This window comes from Trachurus trachurus (assembly GCF_905171665.1).
Source record: "Trachurus trachurus genome assembly, chromosome: 19".
NCBI lineage: Eukaryota > Metazoa > Chordata > Actinopteri > Carangiformes > Carangidae > Trachurus > Trachurus trachurus.
In genome coordinates, this window is record NC_139913.1 from 261,932 (window position 1) to 285,566 (window position 23,635).

General features: G+C 42.8%; 1 protein-coding gene across 1 annotated transcript; it reads left to right on the forward strand.

Annotated features, from left to right (window-relative positions):
- Nucleotides 1-193: 193 nt before the first annotated feature.
- Nucleotides 194-23,635, forward strand: LOC311003103 (stonustoxin subunit beta-like; the record flags this gene model as incomplete). Its single annotated transcript, XM_083994788.1, has 4 exons — nucleotides 194-238; nucleotides 11,278-11,377; nucleotides 21,031-22,497; nucleotides 23,097-23,635. The coding sequence occupies 4 exons, from the start codon at nucleotides 194-196 to the stop codon at nucleotides 23,633-23,635; spliced, it is 2,151 nt and encodes a 716-aa protein (XP_083850914.1).

The following is a 23,635-nucleotide window of genomic DNA, read 5'->3' on the forward strand; positions in this document are numbered from 1 at the left end:
AGGAGGAGCTTTTCTGCATATGTGTGACAATTAAAACTTCTTTCTATAAAATTATTGGTGATTAGGCAGCTCTTTGACTTCCTGTGACATCACAGTCACCATGGTTACATCTTAGAGCTAGTAGGGTGAAAATCAGTTCTTCAGATCTAGAAAATAATTTTGTTGCTTTGATGTGCTAGAAAAATAAGACGTCATGTCAATGAACCACTCAGGAAACGTCCTGGTCCTGGGTCATCTGGTACCACCCAGAACCAGAACCAGAACCAGAACCAGAACCAGAACCAGAACCAGAACCAGAACCAGAACCAGAGTCCATGTCATCACTGTGTTGTTCTGTTGTTCAGATGCTGTCACCTGTTGGATTGAACCAATAAAGCTGAGTCCTGAGTAAATAACTGTGTTTCTGGTCACTTCCTGATCACATCCAGAATAAATGACCTGTCAACACCAGTGAACCCAGACGTCAGTGATCACAGACTGAACAACATCAGAGTCTTCAGAACATCATCTACATTTATCAATTGTTTCAAGCTCCACATGAGTCCTGTAAAAGTCTGACTCCTGATCCATGAAGTCTGCTAGCATAGCATTCATGAACACAGCGCCAAAATCAAACAAGTAGTTACAGCTTCAGTTGGCAACCAGGGTTCTAAATTAACTTTTTAGATCACCAGCCAATTTGGCTGGTAACTTTCTAAAGTTACCAGCCAATCAGAATTTCCACTAGCCAAATTTTTTCCGGTGAAAATAAGAGAGATTCTTTACGTTCGTACTGTGTTTCCCATGAAAACAGCATGTTTTTAGCCTAGCTATCATACTGACAACTGAAATAATTACTTTCAGGGATTGTGCCTCCTCTATTACAGTTTTTCTCCATTGGTTTGGCTCATTTTTCAAAACAGAAATCATATTCTCAAAACAACATGGACAAACCTCCAAACCACTTGGCAAATGTTCACAAAAGAATTGTATTTCTCATTAATTTCATCACATTGTAGCCTAAATGTCTTTGTACATCTTTGCAAATGATTAAGTACAGATAATGTGTGATGTCAAACCTTATAAGCTACTCTTACCCTAAAATCCTGTTTTTATTATTTTATTTTATCATTTATTTATTTATTCAGTTTTACACACAACTGTATTCTGTTAGCTAGACAAAAAGAAAAAACTAGTCCAGTAACTATTGTCAATGAAGGACTGGGCTAAGACTGAGATGTGGACATGAGGGATATTTCAGTGTTTCTCTTCTATAAAACACATTCTACATCTGGGGGCAGAGCTCTGTGGGAAACAGTAAGTTAGGGGAGAACCAGCTGGACAGGGAACCAGGATTTGACACAACACGACAAGCACTGAGAGCCAGGTAGCATGTTACTGCAGGAGAAGCAGGTCCGTGCAGCAGCTGATCGATTCACATGACATGCAGTTTGCTTGCTGCCTCCCAAAAGTTGAGCTTTTACATCTGTGCACCGCACGAAAAAACAAACAAACCGCGACGCATCGTCTGCCGCCGCTACGGCTTCACTTTCGTTGTGAGCGGGCATGTGGCGCGTCTACACGTTGCATCTGAACGGTCCCATGCACGCACACACGCTTCACCCAAGCGGGCCGGTGTGAGTCGCGAGCGACGTGTTGGAGTCTCCTCTCTGCTGTAGCGTGAAACACCGGCCTGCGCGCAGCCAATGGGCGTCTGATACGTCATCACGTAGCATGCAGTGTTCATGGGAAATGTAGTAAGTGCTGCCAGGGGGACAAATGACTGAGAACAGGAGAGCGGCTCTGAACGTGATGATTGCCTTGTGCATCACCGGCCAAACTGGCTGGTAAGTCTTTATTAACACCCGCCAAAATGATTTTTAACCCGCATTTGGCGGGTTGGCGGGTGTTAATTTAGAACCCTGTTGGCAACAGTTTTTCAGATAATCTGCTGGAACTGTCACTATATTCTATATTCACTATATTCTGATAGTTGCATGTGAAATAGGCCATTTAGGAAAAACTCCAACTCCTCTGGCTCCACCTACAGCGTGTAATCGTATTTGCAAAAATCCAATGCTCAGTCAGGTGGAGGAGGAGCTGCCTAACCATGAACCTTTTCTAGTCACTCGGGCCACTCAAAGCACTTTACATTGTTTTTATTGCATTCACCCTTATAGCTCTGTTAGTAGACATACTTTTTGGGAGCTAATCATTCACACACATTCATACATCCTCCACCTGGAGGTCCTGCTCCACCTGGCGATCCTGCTCCATCCAGAGGCCCTGCTCCATCCAGAGATCCTGCTCCATCCAGAGGTCCTGCTCCATATGGGTCCTGCTCCATCCAGAGGTCCTGCTGCATCCAGAGGTCCTGCTCCACCTGGTGGTCCTGCTCCATCCAGAGGTCCTGCTCCATCCAGAGGTGCTGCTGCCTCCAGAGGTCCTGCTCCACCTGGCGGTCCTGCTCCATCCGGAGGTCCTGCTCCATCCAGAGGTCCTGCTCCATCCAGAGGTCCTGCTCCATCCAGAGGTCCTGCTCCACCTGGCGGTCCCGCTCCATCCGGAGGTCCTGCTCCATCTGGTGGTCCTGCTCCATCCAGAGGTCCTGCTCCATCCAGAGGTCCTGCTCCACCCAGAGGTCCTGCTCCATCCAGAGGTCCTGCTCCATCCAGAGGTGCTGCTGCATCCAGAGGTCCTGCTGCATCCAGAGGTCCTGCTCCATACAGAGGTCCTGCTCCATCCAGAGGTCCTGCTCCATACAGAGGTCCTGCTGCATCCAGAGGTCCTGCTACATCCAGAGGTCCTGCTGCATCCAGAGGTCCTGCTACATCCAGAGGTCCTGCTCCATCCATAGGTCCTGATCCATCCAGAGGTCCTGCTCCATCCAGAGGTCCTGCTGCATCCAGAGGTCCTGCTGCATCCAGAGGTCCTGCTCCATCCTGTTCCATCCAGAGGTCCTGCTCCACCTGGTGGTCCTGCTCCACCTGGCGGTCCTTTCAGACAACGGCTGCATCTTTTCAGACAATTGAAGAGCTTTACAAACCCTGACCATGGTCTACCGGTCACTCACTGGGAGTGTTCTCTTCTTTAATATCATCTCCTGGTATGGGAACCTCCCAGTCAGACACAGGTATAAGTTGACCCAGGTAGTTAACCAGGCCAGTAAGATAACAGGAGACAAGCAAATGCAGCTTCAGGAAATCGTTCAATGGCCAAAAAAGCCACTCAAATGTACAGTGACACCACCCACCCTCTCAACTTGTTTTGATGCCATCAGGAAGGAGGCTCAGAGTTCCCTTAGCTAAAAAAGCAGGGTACAAAAAGTAATTTGTGCCGTCTGCAGTGGATATCCTGAACCAGAGCATCTTCAGGTGAACTTTGAGCTACAGTGAAACCGCAGCTGTTGTATGATACTGTATTGTTGTATTTCATGTGTTTATTAGGGCCTCTCCTCTCCTCTCCTCTCCTCTCCTCTCCTCTCTTCTCTAACCCTAACCCTGCCCTTTGAGACACACTGTTGGTTAAAGCAGGTTATACTAATAAAATTAGCTTCCTTTCAAATTCTTATGAAACATTTTATCACGAAAACAAAAAAAACAGATTAAAAAAAAACGTTGACTTTCAGATGAAGGCAGTGTTCCTGAGAACCGGAAAACACGTATGAACAAAGAGGAGGTGTGTGTTGTGGGAGGACCTCCTCTCCTCATCTCTCCTCTCCTCTCCTCTCCTCTCCTCTCCTCTCCTCTCCTCTCCTCTCCTCTCCTCTTCTCCCCTCCCCTCCCCTCCCCTCCCCTCCCCTCTCCTCTCCTCTCCTCTCCTCTTTATTTTACTTTACTTTATTTGTTTATTTGACTGGGACAGCGCACATCAATGTACATACAAGAAACATGTAAATGTGCCGGATTGTAGTATCGATGCTAATTTCCATCCGGAGTCCCAGAACATAAAAACAATACAGTAACAGGGGAACACAGTTATATACACGACATGACGAAGCAGACAACAAGGTAAAAAACAGGTCAGATAATCAGGCCAGCAATGGAACCTGGACAGTTTGGGAAATAAAGTGCAAAGTGCAAAGTGCTGGGCCAAAGTGACAGGTGCTAAAGTGCAGGAGTACATGGGTACCAAGTTGTATTGCACGGTGCCCTAAAGTGCACTCAGTTTAAAGTGCCAGGTGTATTGCATTGCATAGCGCATCGGATTAAAGTAAAAGTAAAAATTTAAAAATGACATGGTATGTTATCTACATATTATAGCAACTAAACAATCTATCCTTCCATGTTTCCATTGCCGGTCTCACTCAAGCACTGCAGGTATTGCACAACCGCACCCTGACTTATTATTGCACATGAACCATCCATAAACATTCGCACATAATAACTATACCTCTATTAATTCAGACATACCGGTCACAAACATTCGCACATAATATCTACAATGCTGGACCATTGCACACGCACCGGCCATAGCCATACAACTGCGAACATGTTTAACTCGGGTTACACATGTTTACAGGTGCTCACAAGTTTGTTTGTCTAATATCCAGTCTGTAAATTGTGCTTTAAAGGTCCTAAAAGGCGGACACTCTCTAATATTGATGGGTAACTTGTTCCATTCTAAACATCCTTGGACTGATAACACGTTTTGAGAAAATGTTGTGCGTCTGAATTGTACCTCACAGTCCCCTCTTGTGGTGGCTCTAGTTCCTATATTCCTTTCTGGTTGTTTTTTATATACTCATTTAGGGGCGGTGGGTACAGGCCGTTTAGAGATTTGTAGATCGCACATACATGTTTAAAGAACTTAAGATTGTTGAAACTAAAAAAATTATATTTTGTCAGGATGTTGCAGTGATGATACGAATGTGTTCTTTTGTCAAGTACCTTGAGGGCTCTCTTGTACACTCTCCTCTCTCCTCCTCCTCCTCTCCTCTCCTCTCCTCATCTCTCCTCCTCCTCTCTCCTCCTCTCCTCTCCTCTCTCCTCCTCCTCTCTCCTCTCCTCTCCTCTCCTCTCCTCTCTCCTCTCTCCTCCTCCTCTCTCCTCTCCTCTCCTCTCCTCCCCTCTCCTCTCCTCTCTTCTCCTCCTCTCCTCTCCTCTCCTCTCCTCTCCTCTCCTCTCCTCTCCTCTCCTCTCCTCTCCTCTCCTCTTCTCCCCTCTCCTCTCCTCTCCTCTCTTCTCCTCCTCGCCTCTTCTCTCAATTTCGATTTCAATTTACGTAAATAGTCTTATTGGCATGACAAGACAATGCTTATATTGCCAAAGCATATAACAAAGAAATAATATGAATAAAACACATTACTGTAATAAGTGACAGTCAATGGCAGAACATAAACAATAACAATAAATATAAACAACTTACTGTAACAATTGTGACATTTATCAGTCACCAAGCCACAAGAGACACCAGGGCCGGCCCGTGGCATAAGCAGTATAGGCAAATGCTAAGGGCGCCGTCCATTTAGGGGGCGCCAGCATACGCAGCGCCACAAATGGAAAAGAAAAAAAAGTGTAACTTTCACTATTTCTATAACTAGTTGGTACTATTATTCCTTAATACAAAAAATAATCCCACGTAAATTTAAATGCAAAGCAATACCTATTAAAAAGTAATAATATAATATGTTACAACATTACTTACTAAGTCGCCCCCCCCTCTCTCCCCCACATGCCCATTGGTACTGCCCTCCGCTCTCCCCACAGTCACACACACAGCAGAGGTACCTGTCTGCAGTGGGGATGCTTTCAAGCCGTTTTCTTGTTAGAAACGCCACATTTTTAATTAGATGTGTGGATACTTGGTTGCATTAATCCTCAAAGTCGGCACAAATGCCAGCTCGTTTGCGCGACCGTCTCGATATGTTTTTGTTTATATTTCGGTCATTTTACGCCGCCCTTGACGACCTGTCAATCAAAAGAACAGCTGTGAAGCGCTTCGAACCCGCAGAATCGTTAGGAGAGAGAGAGAAGCAGTAAGGAGGATGAAGGTGCTTCAGAGGCTGAAAGTTCTGACTCATTTGATGAGGAAGATATTGAAAAAAGAAGAGAGAGTTGAGACTTCAGCCTGCTTAGACAGCCGGGCCAGTGGGCCACAGCTCCAGATCAGCTCCAGCTCTGTATTCAGACCTGCTGAGCTCTCAAATTAATTTTTTTTTTAACCTCTCAAACAGCAGCACAGTGACAACACATGTAGGGTAGGCTACATTATATATGTTAAATATTGTAAATGTTGTGTTTTTTGGCTGTTTAGTTGATATTTTGTTTGGAGAAAAAAAGCTAATTTCTCATTTAGGGCTACACACATCTCATGAATTTGGTAATGTTAAGTCAATATTTAGCTTCTTTTATTTTACATTTGAGACATTTGGTGAAAATAGAATGACAGATAACATTTATGCTCAAAAAGCAATTTAACAAAATTTCATTTTAACTTGTTTTCCACACTTACAGTATCTATTAGCCTTTATTCAGACAGTATATTCCACTGCTTTTGTGAAGCTAAGACTTATACCCATTTCAAGCATCACAACAGGTTATTCTCATGACTGTAGAGAGACTCCTTTTTTTCATGTCTTCACCCAGGATTTACTCAATGAAATTTTACTGATTGTTGTGCAAGTTGTGTATCTCGGGGCCAGAGGGGACATACAGATACACTGCTACATGTATGTTATCATTATAATCATTATTGATCATTGTTGGGGGGGGGGCGCCTGGGAGTAATCTCGCCTAGGGCACCAAAATGGCTAGAGCCGGGCCTGAGAGACACGGTGGCACGAGAAAGAAAAACATCCAGAAGCAGCAGGTCATTTACATCACAACATATTTACAGAGTTACAGAGTTGTGGAGCGGTGGTTTGCTCCTATGTGGTGTCTCCGTGGTAACCCTCAGTCTGTGGCAGGAGGACACATCCTCAGCTGCTAGTCTGCAGCACTTTGGTTTCTCACCTAAACATATTTTAATTTGTCTCCATCTGGAAGTGTCTCAAATTCTTCACAGTGGTTTTTAAATATGGGGAAGTACATTTGTCTAATTTGTTCATATTTGTCACAGTGGAATAGAAAATGTTGCTCACATTGCAAAAACTCAAAATCTTTCCAAGAATATTTGTCTCATTTCTTGTAAAAAAAAAAAAGAGTCTAATTTCTAGTCAAAACTAAACTCTATAAGACTCATCACCTAAAAATGAACTTGTTTTCAGATCATTTTCATTTGTTTCAAACTAATTTTCACTTGAAATAAGTAGAAAAATCTGCCAGTGAAAGAAAGTTTTTTGTGTTTGTAATAAGAAAGAAAAACTTGCTCCACTATCAGATTTTTCTACTTATTTCAAGTGAAAATCTGCTTGAAAGAAGTAAAAAGTGTCTAAAAAAGCTGCTTTTTAATGTGATGAGTCTTATTTTAAGTATAATGAGATTGTTTTGACTAGAAATTAGACATTTTGACTAGAAATAAGACAAATATTCTTGGAAAGATTTTGAGTTTTTGCAGTGCAGTCTCTACTTGTCCCTGTGAGCAGAGCGAGCAGAGTCCAGTCTGTCTGTGTGGGCCGGTTTCCAGAGCCAGACTGTGTCCGTTCAGTTTGTATTCTGCCACTGTGTACGGCCTGTTTAAGGCTGAATAACAATCCATTTTACTTTGGTACTTGGTGGTGTCTTTCCAGTAGGTCATGTATTTCTCTTTCTGTCTGCTCATGGTCTGGTTGGACCGGATGGTTTGGGGTCTGTCCTGAGGGTCTGGTGTTGAGGTCAGGGAGCTGAGAGTCAGAGAGCTGAGACGCTGACGGGACTTTTCTCCAGGTTTGTCTCTTGGGATTTTAGAGCTTTGTAGTGGAAGCTCTGGGGGTCACTTGCTTTTACGTGGTTGTAGAATTTGATGGCTCTTTTATCAATTGTAATTTGTAGGGGATACTGACCCAGTTCTGCTCGGCAGGCGTTATTTGGGATGTGTCTCTGCAGGTGTAATATGTTTCTACAAAATTCTACATGGAATTTCTCGATTGGGTGATTGTCCCAGTCAGTGAATTTTAAATGTTTACCGAGTGGGCCCCATATTTCACTGCAATATAGAGCGATGGGTTTTATTACAGATTTATAGATTTTTAACCATATTTTAATTGGAATATCTGTTTTGATGTTTCTCTTAATTGCATAAAATGCCCTTCTCGCTTTGTCTCTCAGCTCATTCACAGCCGTTTGAAAATTACCTGATGAACTAATACTACTGTAAGACCTAAGTATGTGTAATTTTTTGCATGCTCTAATTTGACTTTGTCCAGATAGAATTGATGTTTAAGGCTGTGATTCCCAGACCTCTTCTGGAAAATCTGTATTTTAGTTTTGTTCAGGTTGACAGTCAGAGCCCAGGTGTGACAGAAACTGTGCAGGAGATCCACTTCTCTCCTCTCTTCTCTAACCCTAACCCTGCCCTTTGAGACACACTGTTGGTTAAAGCAGGATATACTAATGAAATTGCCTTCCTATCAAATTCTTATGAAACATTTCATCACAAAAACAACAAAAAACAGATTAAAAAAACGTTGACTTTCAGATGAAGACAGTGTTCCTGAGAACCGGAAAACACGTATGAACAAAGAGGAGGTGTGTGTTGTGAGAGGACTTCCCCTCCTCTCATCTCCTCTCATCTCCTCTCCTCTCTTCTCTAACCCTAACCCTGCCCTTTGAGACACACTGTTGGTTAAAGCAGGTTATACTAATGAAATTGCCTTCCTTTCAAATTCTTATGAAACATTTTATCACAAAAACAACAAAAAACTGATTAAAAAAAACGTTGACTTTCAGATGAAGGTAGGAAGACCTTTCCTGCATGTCATTCCCCCTCTCTCTGCCTCCCCCTTTCCTGTCTATCTCTACTGTGTGCTATCAAATAAAGGCAAAAAAAAAGTCAAAAAAATATACTTAAAAAAAATGTATGATGGGGTTGACTCGTAGCACATGACGTCACTGTGGGGGGGGGGGGGGGGGGGGGGGAGTTGTGTCCCTACCAATGTTAACTCATTGAGTGCCAACCACGTAATTTCTCGTTTTTCGTTCCCATGCGTTGAGTGCCGAAAACGTAATTTTACGTTTTTTGCTTTTTTTTTAAATTATGAAAATAGACACTTTAATACACATTATATGTAAATTTGGGGACTCTACGACGAGGAGAACTGAAATAGATGACGATCAAAGTCACATGACAGCTCATGATCTGGAAGTTTTTATCATAACTCGGCTTCTGCAAACGAGTTCTGCATGCAGATGCAGCGCAGCTGCTCCGCTGCTGCTCCGCTCTTACCCGCGCTGCTGCTCCAGCTGCTCGAGCTGCTCGGAGCTGAACCAGGAAGCTCTCAGCCGACAGTCCGCCCGGTCTTCATCTGGAGCAACACCGTGTCCTCCCCAAAGTCCTCCCGCGGTAAAATCTGATGGTCTCTGGACCAAAGCAGACCGCCGTCACCGACCCGTACCACAGAAGGACCGCGACCACCGGCGGGACCGGTCTTCCCGAGCCGCGGTGGCCGACAGACCCTCACGTTCCGCGGGGAGAAGCTGTGACACGGCACGGTGCGTCTGTGTTATTGTTGTTTAGTGGCGCCCCCCCCGCCCCCGATGGTGGTTTTGTGAATAGAACAACAACTGTTGTATATATTTATCTTATACGAGCCCTTTGATCCAGAAATGCGAGTGTGAGAAGAGCGACAGACACAAACAGAGCACCTTTCATAAAAGACGCTCTATCTCCTTTTCTAGAAAAAAAGGAGGGATTTTGGTGAAACCCAGCCATGTTTAACTTGACTTTTCTCAGGAACAGAGGCACGTAGAAACAAACGGTTTGTGGCCACTTGAAGCATTAAGGTAAACCTTTCAATTGAGCCACAGTATGTGTTGGTGGCAATAATATAGAATACACTGTGGCTCTACATAAAAAGTCAAAAATGGTCTAAATTGCCGGTACACTTGACTAAAACTTTGGAAAGGAGCGCGGCACTCAATGAGTTAAGAACAAACCTACGCCCTTGGGTTATACTAATGAAATTGCCTTCCTTTCAAATTCTTATGAAACAATATATCACAAAAACAACAAAAAACAGATTAAAAAAACCGTTGACTTTCAGATGAAGGCAGTGTTCCTGAGAACTGGAAAACACATATGAACAAAGAGGAGGTGTGTGTTGGGGGGGGGGTTAAGAGTGATACATCTTGCTGTGCTTTGACAATCTTTGCAAAAACAAAGTTCCAACATGGCGGCGCGGTGCATTTTCCATCTAGCTCATAGCTTTTGATTGTGAAAGTAAACAAAGCCTTTAAGAAGGAGGACAAATATATGACATGGATTTCCAGGAGGAGAGAATTTAGCTCACGTTCAGCCATCATTGGCAGATGCAAATGCTCCTCCAGCAGTGTTTCTCAACAAGTGCCAATCGTGAGTGATGTTAGCAATGCTAACTTAGCATGCGAGCCACCGCTGCTTGTGTGTGTCACTGCTGTTGTTACTGTTGTTATTGTTCTTGTTGCCTATTTTGGTAAACATGAACATTTTGTTTATTTTACAGACACACACACACAATCTAGGCTGTGTGTTTGGTTTGTTTGCACCTCCAACCTATAGGCTAATGTATGATGGCGCAGTGGTTAAGGCGGCCGCCCCATGTAGCGGCTACAGTCCTCAACGCAGGCGTCCCCGGTTTGAATCCCGCTTGGGGCAGACCTTTCCTGCATGTCATTCCCCCTCTCTCTGCCTCCTCCTTTCCTGTCTATCTCTACTGTGTGCTATCAAATAAAGTAAAAAAAAAAGTCAAAAAAATATACTTAAAAAAAAAAAAGTATGATGGGGTTGACTCGTAGCACATGACGTCACTGTGGGGGAAAAAAAAAGTTGTGTCCCTACCAATGTTAAGAACAAACCTACGCCCTTGGGTTATACTAATAAAATTGCCTTCCTTTCAAATTCTTATGAAACATTTTATCACAAAAGCAAACAGATTAAAAAAACTGACAGACGTTGACTTTCAGATGAAGGCACTGTTCCTGAGAACTGGAAAACACGTATGAACAAAGAGGGTGTGTGTTGTGGGAGGAGCCAACAGGATATAAACCCCTGAGACCTCACAGGGCATCAGACTGGAAGCTCCAGTGAAGTCCAGAAGACAAGTCAGCTGATACCTATCTATCTACACCTGCACCAGGTAAGGACACACACCTGAGGACAGAGACACTGACTGAGTCGCCTGTCTGAGGACAGGTGTTTCCATAGAGACACCTGAGCATCATTCTCCTGTGTTCTTGTCCTCAGGTTGGAGACATGGCTTCAGACCAGATAAAGATGGCTGCCCTGGGTCGACCTTTCACCTTAGGGATGCTGTACGACGCTCGAAGAGATGAGCTGATCCCAGGTGAGTCCAGGACGAGTTGAAGGCTGAAATGAAACAACATGAAGATGAAATTACTCCGATTCAGAACACTAGACTCCTGGGATTTGTAGTTTACATTATAGAATGTCATGGAACACTTAACTATAACATTAACATCAAAATCTCCAATGAGCTCACAGTATTTCCCCAACGGTTTTCAATAAGTATATTTAACCTCTGGCAAATCGAAAAGGCAAAGCGAGGTCGGCAGCTAGTGGCTGGTTCCTCTCATGCTCTAGTGAACTCTATGTCCAATACAGTTAAGGCAGTGCTGGAAAAAATGGTAGCCACACCAAAAATTGACACTTTGGGCACAATTTGGACATTTTCACTTAGGGGTGTACTTACTTTTTTTTGCCAGCGGTTCAGACAGTAATAGCTGTATGTTGAGTTATTTTGGGGGGACAGCAAATTTACACTGTTATACAAGCTGGACAGTGAGTTTACTGCAGTTCGATTGCCAGAGCGAACAGTAAAGGGGATAGTGGACATCCCTGCCTTGTGCCCCTCTTGAGGTCAATTGGTCTAGATAACACACCATTTGTGGCAATTTGTGCTTTGGGGGCTCTGTACCTATAATGTTTTAACAGTGTTTATAAATTTGGTACCAAAGTTAATTTCATTCATAGTTTGGAATAAGAAAGGCCATTCGACCCTGTCGAATGCCTTTTCCGCATCCATGGAGAACACTAGTCTATCCTCAGAGTTGTTGGAGGAGTCATGGATGAGGTGAAATAGTTTTCGGAGATTATCAGATCTCTTTTGTGTCAATAGGTGTGTTGTTTCAGGGTTTTTAGTATGTGCATGTTCTTTTTCTAGCTCATGGATAGTTTGTTCCAGTCTAGTGAGTTTACTTTGTTTTTCTTTTCTTTTTTGAGCGGTGAAAGAGATAATCATGTGTGATCATATGTGAGGCTGAATCTCTGTTGCTTTCCAGAAAAGCTTTAATTTAATTACTAATGTACCCATTAAAAGACTGATCACTCAAAAGATGGGGTTTTAACCTCCATCTAAAGGGAGCAAGAGGGCTGGAGGTGTTTTCAATACTTATCTTAAGAGGACAGTGATCTGATAAGGTTGAAGCTAAATAAATGCATTCCACAGTTTTCATGCAAAGTGTTCTGGATATGAGAAATAGGTCTATCCTTGAATATGAGTCATGAACCTTAGAATAGGAGGAATAGTCTCTCTGGGTGGGGTTTTTCATTCTCCAGGCATCCACAAGGGAGAGATTTTTCATCCCTTCTCTCAAAGTTGAGCCAGCAGTTGTTAAAGACTGTTTGGTCTTGGTAGAGTGATCGGTCGAGGGATCTAAGACCAGGTTGTAGTCTCCACCCACTATACACTGGCCATGTACTTGTGTCAAGTCCAATAAGAGTTCTCTAAAAAAAATAGTATAATCTGTGTTAGGTCCATAAGCAGATCAAGGTGTAGGGAATTTTATTAATATCACATTTTATTTTAACCAGACGGCCCTGGTCATCTTTATTTGTCGAAAGTATGTTCACCTCTAGTCGTTTCGTTTGAAGAGAATAGCGACCCCTCTTGATCTTGAATTAAAAACGCAGCTTTCATTTTGATTTGTTTTTCTTTCTTTTGCTAAAAAAATAAATGGAAAATGTATTTTAAAAAATTGATCACAAAGAAGAAGATAAAAAGTTACTAAGACAATAGATGGCAAAATCCGAGGTCTTTTTTGTATTTACATTATTTTTCGGGCAAACCCACAGGACATGCCAAACTGTGTGTCTGCTCCTCTACAGCCATCTTAATAATAATAATAATAATAATAATAATACATTTAATTTAGAGGCGCCTTTCTTGACACCCAAGGTTGCCTTACAGAGCATAAAATCTTAACGACATTAAAAACAAGACATTGTGGAAAAACAAAACAAAACACACAAACAATCAAGACAGTGACCAGTTATAAGTTGTGTGCGAGTTTGAACGGGTGAGTTTTGAGTTGTGACTTCAAGGTTGTGATGGAGTCTGACTGTTTTATGTGTGGGGGGAGGGAGTTGTCAGAGTGCTGTGTTTTCTTGCCTCCATCGTTGACGTTAATCTGATAAAACGCTGATCATGTTTTTGTAACTTGGAACCTGTTGCACACAGACTGTACATTTTATATTTTGGTACAACTGTTTTGTTCATATTCTACTTCTTTCTCCCTGAAAATTATTAACATAATATTAAAAAATTATAGGGTTATATAAAAAAAAAAAAAGACAGAAGGCCTGTAGTTAATAATAGGCATCAGCAACTCTCGATATGAGAGCAGCACATGTCCAGATGCAGATGTGTGTCGATACAGTAGGCTATTTCTCCAGGTGCTGATGTGACAGTTGACGGGTCCTGTCACTATGCCTCCAATTCATCATGCGCCCTGGCTACTTGGCTAAGTGGTTAGCACGCATTACTCTTACCCGGGAGGTGTGGGTTCAATCCCTGCCCCTTCACCTAGCCACATTAGCCAATAATTGAGACAGGCGTCTATATGGGAGAAGCTTTTAGTTGAGCAGGGGAAAGTTTTCCGAGCGAGGAGAGGAGAATTTCGCGAACGAGCAGCCTGTGCACATGCAAGCAGGGGAAAGTACTGAGAGTGGAGTCTGCAAACGCTCGAGCTGTTTTCTCCTGGCAGGCTACAGTATTGCTCCAGGGGGCAGAGATGCAGGATACAAAACAGCTCACGAGTGCTTTGAAAGCGCAAGTGCAGTTTATGTCAGTACTTTATCCCCAAGCTCGCTGCGCCCTCTCTCCCAGGGAGCAACAGGGCCCCTGGCGTGACCTCCGACCGCAGCGGACTGTCCTCAGAGCGCCCCGACCACATCGTGTCACCAGAGTGGTGATCGGCTCACGATAAAGGCATCAGGGGTCTGTGGCGATGTTGGCAACACACCTCACATTCACACATAACTCTTGTTTCCCATACGTAGACCGTGTGCAGGGTTCTAAATTAACACCCGCCAACCCGCCAAATGCGGGTAAAAAATCATTTTGGCGGGTGTTAATAAATACTTACTAGCCAGTTTGGCCGGTGATGCACAAGGCAATCATCACAGCCAGAGCCGCTCTACTGTTCTCAGTCATTTGTCCCCCTGGCAGCACTTACTACATTTCCCATGAACACTGCATGCTACGTGATGACGTATCAGACGCCCATTGGCTGCGCGCAGGCCGGTGTTTCACGCTACAGCAGAGAGGAGACTCCAACACGTCGCTCGCGACTCACACCGGCCCGCTTGGGTGAAGCGTGTGTGCGTGCATGGGACCGTTCAGATGCACCGTGTAGACGCGCCACATGCCCGCTCACAACAGGTGAAGCCGTAGCGGCGGCAGACGATGCGTCGCGGTTTGTTTGTTTTTTCGTGCGGTGCACAGATGAAAAAGCTCAACTTTTTGGGAGGCAGCAAGCAAACTGCATGTCATGTGAGTCGATCAGCTGCACGGACCTGCTTCTCCTGCAGCGCATGCTACCTGGCTCTCAGTGCTTGTCGTGTTGTGTCAAATCCTGGTTCCCTGTCCAGCTGGTTCTCCCCTAACTTACTGTTTCCCACAGAGCTCTGCCCCCACATGTAGAATGTGTTTTATAGAAGAGAAACACTGAAATATCCCTCATGTCCACCTCTCAGTCTTAGCCCAGTCCTTCATTGACAATAGTTACTGGACTATTTTCTTTTTTTTGTCTAGCTAACAGAATACAGTTGTGTGTAAAACTGAATAAATAAATAAATGATAAAATAAAATAATAAAAACAGGATTTTAGGGTAAGAGCCCACTGAGCATTAGACGTCTATTAGACGTCTAGTCTAAGTTTAGACCAACATTCGCCCGTCTATAATCGGTCTATATTTTAGCCCAAATCTAGACGATAGAATTTAATCCATTAATCATTAAATATTAAATAAAAAAACAACTGTAAATTGTATAAATGATGGCCAAATGTTGGATTAATACATTTTTAACAGTCATTTATCAATGTACAGTGTAGTTTAGATTTAGACTCGATTTAGACGTCTAAATCAGGACCTCATATCAACGTCTATTTTTAGACCAAATCTAGATGATTGCACTAAATGATGAATACCGTCCAAAAAGTAACTGTAAATTGTATTAATGATGACCAAATGTTGGATTAAAACATTTATAACAGTCATTGATCAAAGTGCAGTGTAGTTTAGACTTAGACTCGATTTAGACGTCTAAATCAAGACCTCATTTAAACGTCTATTTTTAGACCAAATCTAGACAATTGAATTGTATAATGAATACTGACCAAAGAAAACAACTGTAAATTGTATAAATGATGGCCAAATGCTGGATTAAAACATTTTTAACAGTCATTGATCAATGTACAGTGTAGTTTAGATTTAGACTCGATTTAGACGTCTAAATCAAGACCTCATATCAACGTCTATTTTTAGACCAAATCTAGATGATTGCACTAAATGATGAATACCGTCCAAAAAGTAACTGTAACTTGTATAAATGGTGGCCAAATGTTGGATTAAAACATTTACAGCAGTCATTGATCAATGTACAGTGTAGTTTAGATTTAGACTCGATTTAGACATCTAAATCAAGACCTCATATCAACGTCTATTTTTAGACCAAATCTAGACGATTGAATTAAATACATTAAATAATGAATACTGACCAAAGAAATAGCCTAACTGTAAGTTGCACAATGGTGTCCAGATATTGTACTAAAATCATCTGAATGACCATTGATCAATATACAGTGAAGTTTAGATTTAGCCTTGATTTAGACGTTTAATCAGCATCTAGATTTAGACCAGGTTTAAACTATTAAGTGATCTTTATTTTTTTAATGTTGTTTATGTTATGTTTACATCTTATGCTTTCTTTTTTAAGCATAAGATTATGCCAACCATGTTTAGAAATATTTAGATATCACTATTAACCTATAGCCTATAGATATAGGCAGTTTGCAATTAAGTTTATTGAGCATTAATGCAAATAATTCCTTTGAAAAAATAATTATTGGTGAACAGTAAAATAAAATGGCAATTTGCACGGCGATCGGGGACAGTAGCCAATATGGATATGGAGATACTGTCAGCAGATCCCTCCCCTCCCCACTAGGAGGCAGCAACACGCTGGAAGTTGTCTTGTGGACCGGAAATCAGTTTCAGGAAGTTCAAAAACGACTTCTGGCCGTCTATGCTTCTAGCACTACACCACATCCATGCACAACACCGGTCGAGAGCGGAGAAGAGTGTGCGAAAAGAAGAAGAGCTTCCTATAGGTGAGTGGTCAAGGTTACGTTATTGAAATGCTGCTTTTTCCTGCAATGTTTGTTCATTTAATTGTCATCAATCCGTTTGCAAAATGCCGACGATATGCTTGATATGCTAGCTATGGCTTGCCTGCCCTGCTAGCTCGCTAGCTATGGCTTGCCTGCTAGTACAAGCATCATTGCAAAAACGATTTGTTTGTTTGTGAAATATGGCATGCTCAGCCAAAAGTAAGGTTTTAATGAGACTTTACACAGTAGCACATACAATAGCAGATTTTCTTGAGTCATATGATGCATAATACTTACTACCTGAAAATATAAGCCCAAAATTGATTAAAATATAGCTAGCAGCACTATTTCCAGTGTCTATTTGATTTCATAAACTCCCAGTTACAGACTTGTAAGGGTCACATTTTCCTTACCTAAAGGAACAGTCCCTGAATTCAACTTTGAAAAGCGTTTCCTTAAGTAATTCCATGTTTTTCACAATGTTGATAATTTGTAATATCATACAGATTGCAAAGCTGTCTCATATTGGAGGAAAGGATTTGAAGACCTGCACGAACAAAATCATGGACAGGTATGATTACACATAGAAGTTTAATATCTGTAGAACAGACAACATAGGCTAATAGTGGGTGGTTACAAGTTACAAGTTATATAAGTTTACTGTTAACAATTGTCTTCATTTTTTATCTGTTGCAGACTCTTCATGAACAGCATCATGACACAATTTAATATGTTGGAGGTGGGAAGCAAAAGAAGAGGGCCTTCACACAGACTGCCTTCTACTCTGTGGTCACAGGTAAATAGAAAAACTGTCTGCTAGTTATTTGGAAATTGCTTCATGTTAAACATGTGTGACTGACATGACATTAACAAACAACAATTTGTCTGGACTGTACTAGGTAATCTCTGTAATACTGACAATTATGAAACTTAATTGGTGTTGTTTCATGAAAGGGAACCATAATACAGTTATAGTCAGGCTTTATTTATTAATTTATTAATCTTCACAGACTTACTGCGCAGTGCAAGTTTTGTCCAGCGCAGTGCAGCACGCGCTTGGTTTGCAGTTTGGTAGACAGAGGTTTGCAGAGATGGGTGTGGCGGCGCAGCAGGGGGAGGAGTCTCATTCAGCTTGGCGCAGTGACAGTTTCGTGCCAAAGAGCAGCGCCGACGGTGCGCTGAATGCTTGCCAACTAAAATCAGGTCTACTCTCAGCGCAAGGTAGTGCAGTGGTAGTTTGGCTGACAGGCGCAGAGTGCACACGTCACCAAGACCTCACAGGCAGGTTTCCACAGATTCAGGCACATTTTAATGCAATTGCAATTGTCACTATTCAATGCAATCATCTTAATCAGCACATACATCTATATCTATATAGATTGTCCCGTCACATCTGATGTCAGATCAAAGGCAGTTGGCATGTGTAATGGAACTCAACCTGCCTGATTTAACACAGATTAAAACGTGATGCAAAATAACAAGTTAACATCTCTCTCAGCCAACCACAAACAGCATCAGAGAGTGAATATATATTCGGCATTGCTCATCTCCGGGAAAAAAGAGAGAGAGACGCTCTGCGATGCGTCCTTTACGCACAGCTACTTCTGGTTTCATCCCCATTACTATTTTTTTTATGTTGATGTGATCTGTGCACAGTGGTTACAGGGGTTTAAAGGAGCATTATCGCAAATACAGCAGCATAAAATAAGCTGAAATATGCAAAAGATTGGTCGGGGGAGCCATAAATAAATTTACAAAGAAAATAGCAAACAGTGTAGTGTCCGTGGGGCAAATGCAGAATTTGTCTATGTTATGATCCAAGCCGGCCCGGCGCTTGCTGCGTTTAATTGCACTCGGAACGCGGAAAACCAAACTCCGAATCGCAAAAATTCAATAGAAAATTGTAATGTAGCAGTGTTAGGCTGCTTACAGTCACTGAATCGCTCGGTAGAACACTTCTCTCCACGCCCCTGTGTCTTTCTTCAGCTGTCCTCTCAGCGTTATTAACGTGTTGACACAAAAATGATTTTAACGGCACATTTTTTCTCCTCATGTCCTACACTAGAGAACTTGTTCTTCTTATCACCAAACGAGGCTGCTCTCTCTCTGACAACTGATTGCACTTGTTTATATCTGATATGCTCCGCCACTGGCTCCATCTAGTCTCGTCCATGTCGAAATGACAAAATTGCAGTGCACATCACTCGTGGCGCATTTAAAGGTGAGGAGAGGAGCTCATTTGATTGGTGAAGAACGGACTCGCACCCTCTCCTTTGCCATTTGCGCCGGTAGGAGTAGAGGGACGGGAGGAGTGCCTGTGCCGAGCTGCGCCGTGCACCAAACTTGTAAAGTGCTCCTAGACACACCCCGTTGGCGCGACTGCGCCTGGTTTATGAAACTAGAGCCCCAAGTCTCAAATGGGTGGTGACCAATGCCCATTGAGTCAAGTCCTTTGAAACCATCTACCTTTTGTTATTGGATAGTATCTCTGTGACATCACGTAAAACAATAGGCAACCACACTTGCAATTTCTCTTCATTTATTTTATTGCTTTGTTTGCAGAAGCTGTACGAAAGTCCTTTAAGGATGCCACAGATGACCTCATTGCCTCAGCAACGGAGCTACATTTTAAGCAGGCCCCAGCTCGCAGCGGTGGAGGGGGCTACAAGAGGCCATTGGTGTAGCCTTTTTGTTAACAGTTTCAGGGTGTTCTTTTCAAATTTCTAATGTTTTTAACCCTCCTGTTCTGTTCTGACTCAAATTGACCCAATCTGTTCACTTCCTCCATCCTTGGTTCTTTCCTTCCTTCCCTTCATCCTTCCTTCTTCCTTCTTCTTGATCCACTTGTTCCCTCCCTCCATGTTTTGTATTTTCTGTTTTGTAAAGGAATTAAAAATATTTATATTGCACTTTCATATGTTTGTGATGGTTGGAATTTGTTTTAAAAATGTAGGTTGATTGAGATTACAGTAGGATAGTTTGGTTAATGTTCCCATCAAGAGATATATTTATATCCAGTGGTAAAATAAGCATGGCATTAGTGTTACTGAAACCTATTTAAAAGACCAAAAAAACACATAATGTGAATAGATTGTCATAACATACTGCAACTACATCAAGGTAAGGATCACAGGTTAAATTTGGTCATGATGCATTTTGACAACTTTAATGTCCTTTTTAATAGGCTATAGGGTTCTTGTTAATAATTTGATAGATTGTAATTACATGACTTAAATATCTAGATTTATTAGAATATCCATATAATAGTATGTTTAATTGATGTCTAGATTTTGTAATGGGCTTTAAATATGGTATAAAAGTAAACGTCTAAAATTAGTCTATAAATAGACGTTCATTAGCAGTTATTTAAACGTCTAAGATTAGACGAGACGTATACATGTGGTATAAAAATAGACGTCTGGCAAACGTCTAAATTTAGACGTCTAAAAATAGACGTATATTAGCGGTTATTTAAACGTCTATGATTAGACAAGATGTCTAGACGTAGTCGTCTTTTAGACGTCTTTTAGACGTCTATTAGACGGCTAGTATAAACTTAGACGTCTAAAAAACTTTCACTTTTATACCAGTGGTAGACCGATTTTAGCCTAGACGTCTAGGGACCATTTAGACGTCTATTAGACGTCTTTTAGACCGGAAAATGCTCGGTGGGAGTAGCTTATAAGGTTTGACATCACACATTATCTGTACTTAATCATTTGCAAAGATGTACAAAGACATTTAGGCTACAATGTGATGAAATTAATGAGAAATACAATTCTTTTGTGAACATTTGCCAAGTGGTTTGGAGGTTTGTCCATGTTGTTTTGAGAATATGATTTCTGTTTTGAAAAATGAGCCAAACCAATGGAGAAAAACTGTAATAGAGGAGGCACAATACCTGAAAGTAATTATTTCAGTTGTCAGTATGATAGCTAGGCTAAAAACATGCTGTTTTCATGAGAAACACAGTATGAACGTAAAGAATCTCTCTTATTTTCACCGGAAAAAATTTGGCTAGTGGAAATTCTGATTGGCTGGTAACTTTAGAAAGTTACCAGCCAAATTGGCTGGTGATCTAAAAAGTTAATTTAGAACCCTGAATGTGTGGCACAGTGCCACAGAATCAAGACCAAGCGCCAATTGATTCTGCTACTTTTTCTCTCATCGCAATATCGTTCTGTTCATTCATCTCTGCATAGCGCTCTTTCTCGTTCACACAGACCGATGCATTACGTCTTCCTAGGCAAATACTAGTCCAGTTGCTTTCGATTCAATTTGTTGCCAAGAGATAACGATTACCTGGATGAATGAGAATATCCATAGACATTTTATGAAACTAACTGATGTTTTGTTTCATCTTTAGGTTTCACACTGTGGGATAAAACAACTCTTGAGGAGAAAACCTTGAGTTCCTCAAAGGAGAGCAGTACATTTGAGATCACTACGTCAGACTCATTTGAATCCAAGTCGTCCCTGCTGGAAATCAAAGCCCCTCTCAAGGCCAGCTTCCTGGGCGGACTGGTCGAAGTGGGAGGATCTGCCAGTTACCTGAATGACAGGAAGAAATCCAACAAGCAGAGCAGGGTGACCTTCCAGTACAAAGCCACCACCGTCTTTGAGAAGCTGAATGTCCCTCACCTGGACGCCGGTAAACTCCATGACAAGGAGGCTCAACACAACTGCACTGCGACACACGTGGTCACTGGGATCCTCTACGGAGCCAACGCCTTCTTTGTGTTCGACAGCGAGAAGATGGACACCAGCAGCGTGCAGAGAGTTCAGGGCAAAATGGAGGTGATGGTGAAGAAGATCCCGTCACTGAGCATTGAAGGCAGCGTCAAGCTGAACGATGAAGAGAAAGATCTGACTGACAAATTCTCCTGCAAGTTCTATGGAGACTTCATCCTTGACAGCAACCCTGCATCCTTTGAAGAGGCTGTGAAGACTTACCAAGAGCTTCCACAGCTGATCCGAAAAAACCAGAAGTTGGCTCCTGTCAAGGTCTGGCTGACACCGCTGAAGAAACTGCAACCGTCCGCTCTCGAGCTGAAGGGTGAGATCTTTCCAGGTCTTCTGAGTAAAGTGGAAAACACTCTGGAAAAAATGAGGGAGATAGAGGTGAGGTGCAGCGATTCCCTGGAGGAGAAGGTGGTCAAGATGTTTCCCCAGATTTCTAAACGGTTGAAACTCTTCGAAGATGTGTGTCAAGACTACACCGCATCGCTCCAGAAAACCATGAGGGAGAAGTTTCCTTCCATCCGAGCAGGAACAGAAGACAACAGCTCGTTGGAGAAGCTCTTTGATGCCAAGGAGACATCAATGTTCAGTCATGAGAACCTGAGCAAGTGGCTGGACAATGAAGAGAGAAAAATCAACGTCATCCAGTCGTGTGTGGAGCCACAGGAAGTGGAGATCGCCCAGAGCAAGTCAGACCTGGACAGAGTTTTGTTTGACCGGAGCGTGGAGCATGTGCTCTGCTTCGTCTTCACCTCTCTGGACTCCACCGACCCCTTCCTGGACCAGATGTCCAACCAGCTGCAGCATGACCGTCTGCATGGTAAGAGTTTCACTCCACCAGCACAAGACCAGTGGTTCTTCAAACCAGAGGTGATTGCCAAAATGAGAGAGAAGGCCACGTACTTCCACGGCGTGGCCAAAGCCCTAAAGAAGAGCAGCCGGTTCAAGTTCCTCATGGCTGCTCTTCCAAATGAGAAATACGAAGGAGCCACGATCTACCACTACAAGAAAGGAGCTCTGGTCACCGAGGACTTCTCCAGGCCGGTGATCCAGGACGTGACCAAGGTCACAGACAGACAGGACTTAGTCTGGTGTAAGTCACAGCTTCTGCTTCTAATTTGTAAAGATCCTCTTTAGAGAAGATGTCTCACTACAGGCAGTGGTTCACACTCCGTATTTCTACACAGCACTAGATGCAGTTTCAATCTTTATTATATCCAACAAAGACCTCACTTTAACCAGTTCATTAAAGTAGGTCCGGTCTCTGTGATCATCTCATCTCTATTGCACTTTAAATAGTCACAATTTCTCTAGTAGTCTTCGAAGGTCAGGTCATGCCCACTCTGACCTAACAGTTTTTATTATATATGTATACTATAGATTGAATATTCAGTGTTGCACAAACACACAGAACAACAGATGGAACAAAGAGCCATACCTGAAAGTCCCAAAGTAAAGAAAAATGTTTGGCCACATTTAAACCACACAACCTCCAACGTTTTGTCAGATACGTTCATGAGCAAAGTCATTTGTACAATCTACATTTATGCTTCATTCACAAAGACATTGAGTGTTACATTGTGTTCACTTTTCAACCTCTCAGTTATCACTTAATGTACCTGAAGCCTCCAGCAGCTCCTTTAACGTGTTGTCAGTTCAGTCTATTGACTCTCTGTGTTCACTCAAAAACAGATGCCTGTGATCTGAACCTGGACCGGGAGACGGCCAACAACTACCTTACTGTGTCCGAGGACAACAAGAGGGCGACATATGGAGCGTGGCAGTCGTACCCCAACCTTCCGCAGAGGTTCAACAAGCGTCCTCAGGTGCTCTGCAAGGAGGGGCTGACCGGGCGCCACTACTTCGAGGTGGAGTGGACCGAGGGCGGCACCGAAGTCGGCATCGGTCTGACATATGAAGGAATCGTACGTAAAGGAAATGGCTACGACACCGGGATCGGGAGCAACCTCCTGTCCTGGTACTTCGGGCTGAATAAGGGGCTCTACGCGTATCACAACGGGTGTCAGTGGTCCGACTACCTGCCTCCCACCGGCTGCGACCGGGTCGGAGTGTTCCTGGATTGGCCGGCCGGTTCCCTGAGCTTCTACGATGTGTCTCACAACACACTGAAACACATGTACACCTTCAAGGCCCAGTTCGCCGAGCTGCTGTTGCCCGGCTTCTTCATCAACACCAACTCCGCCTACGCAGCCCTGTGCACAGACCTGTGA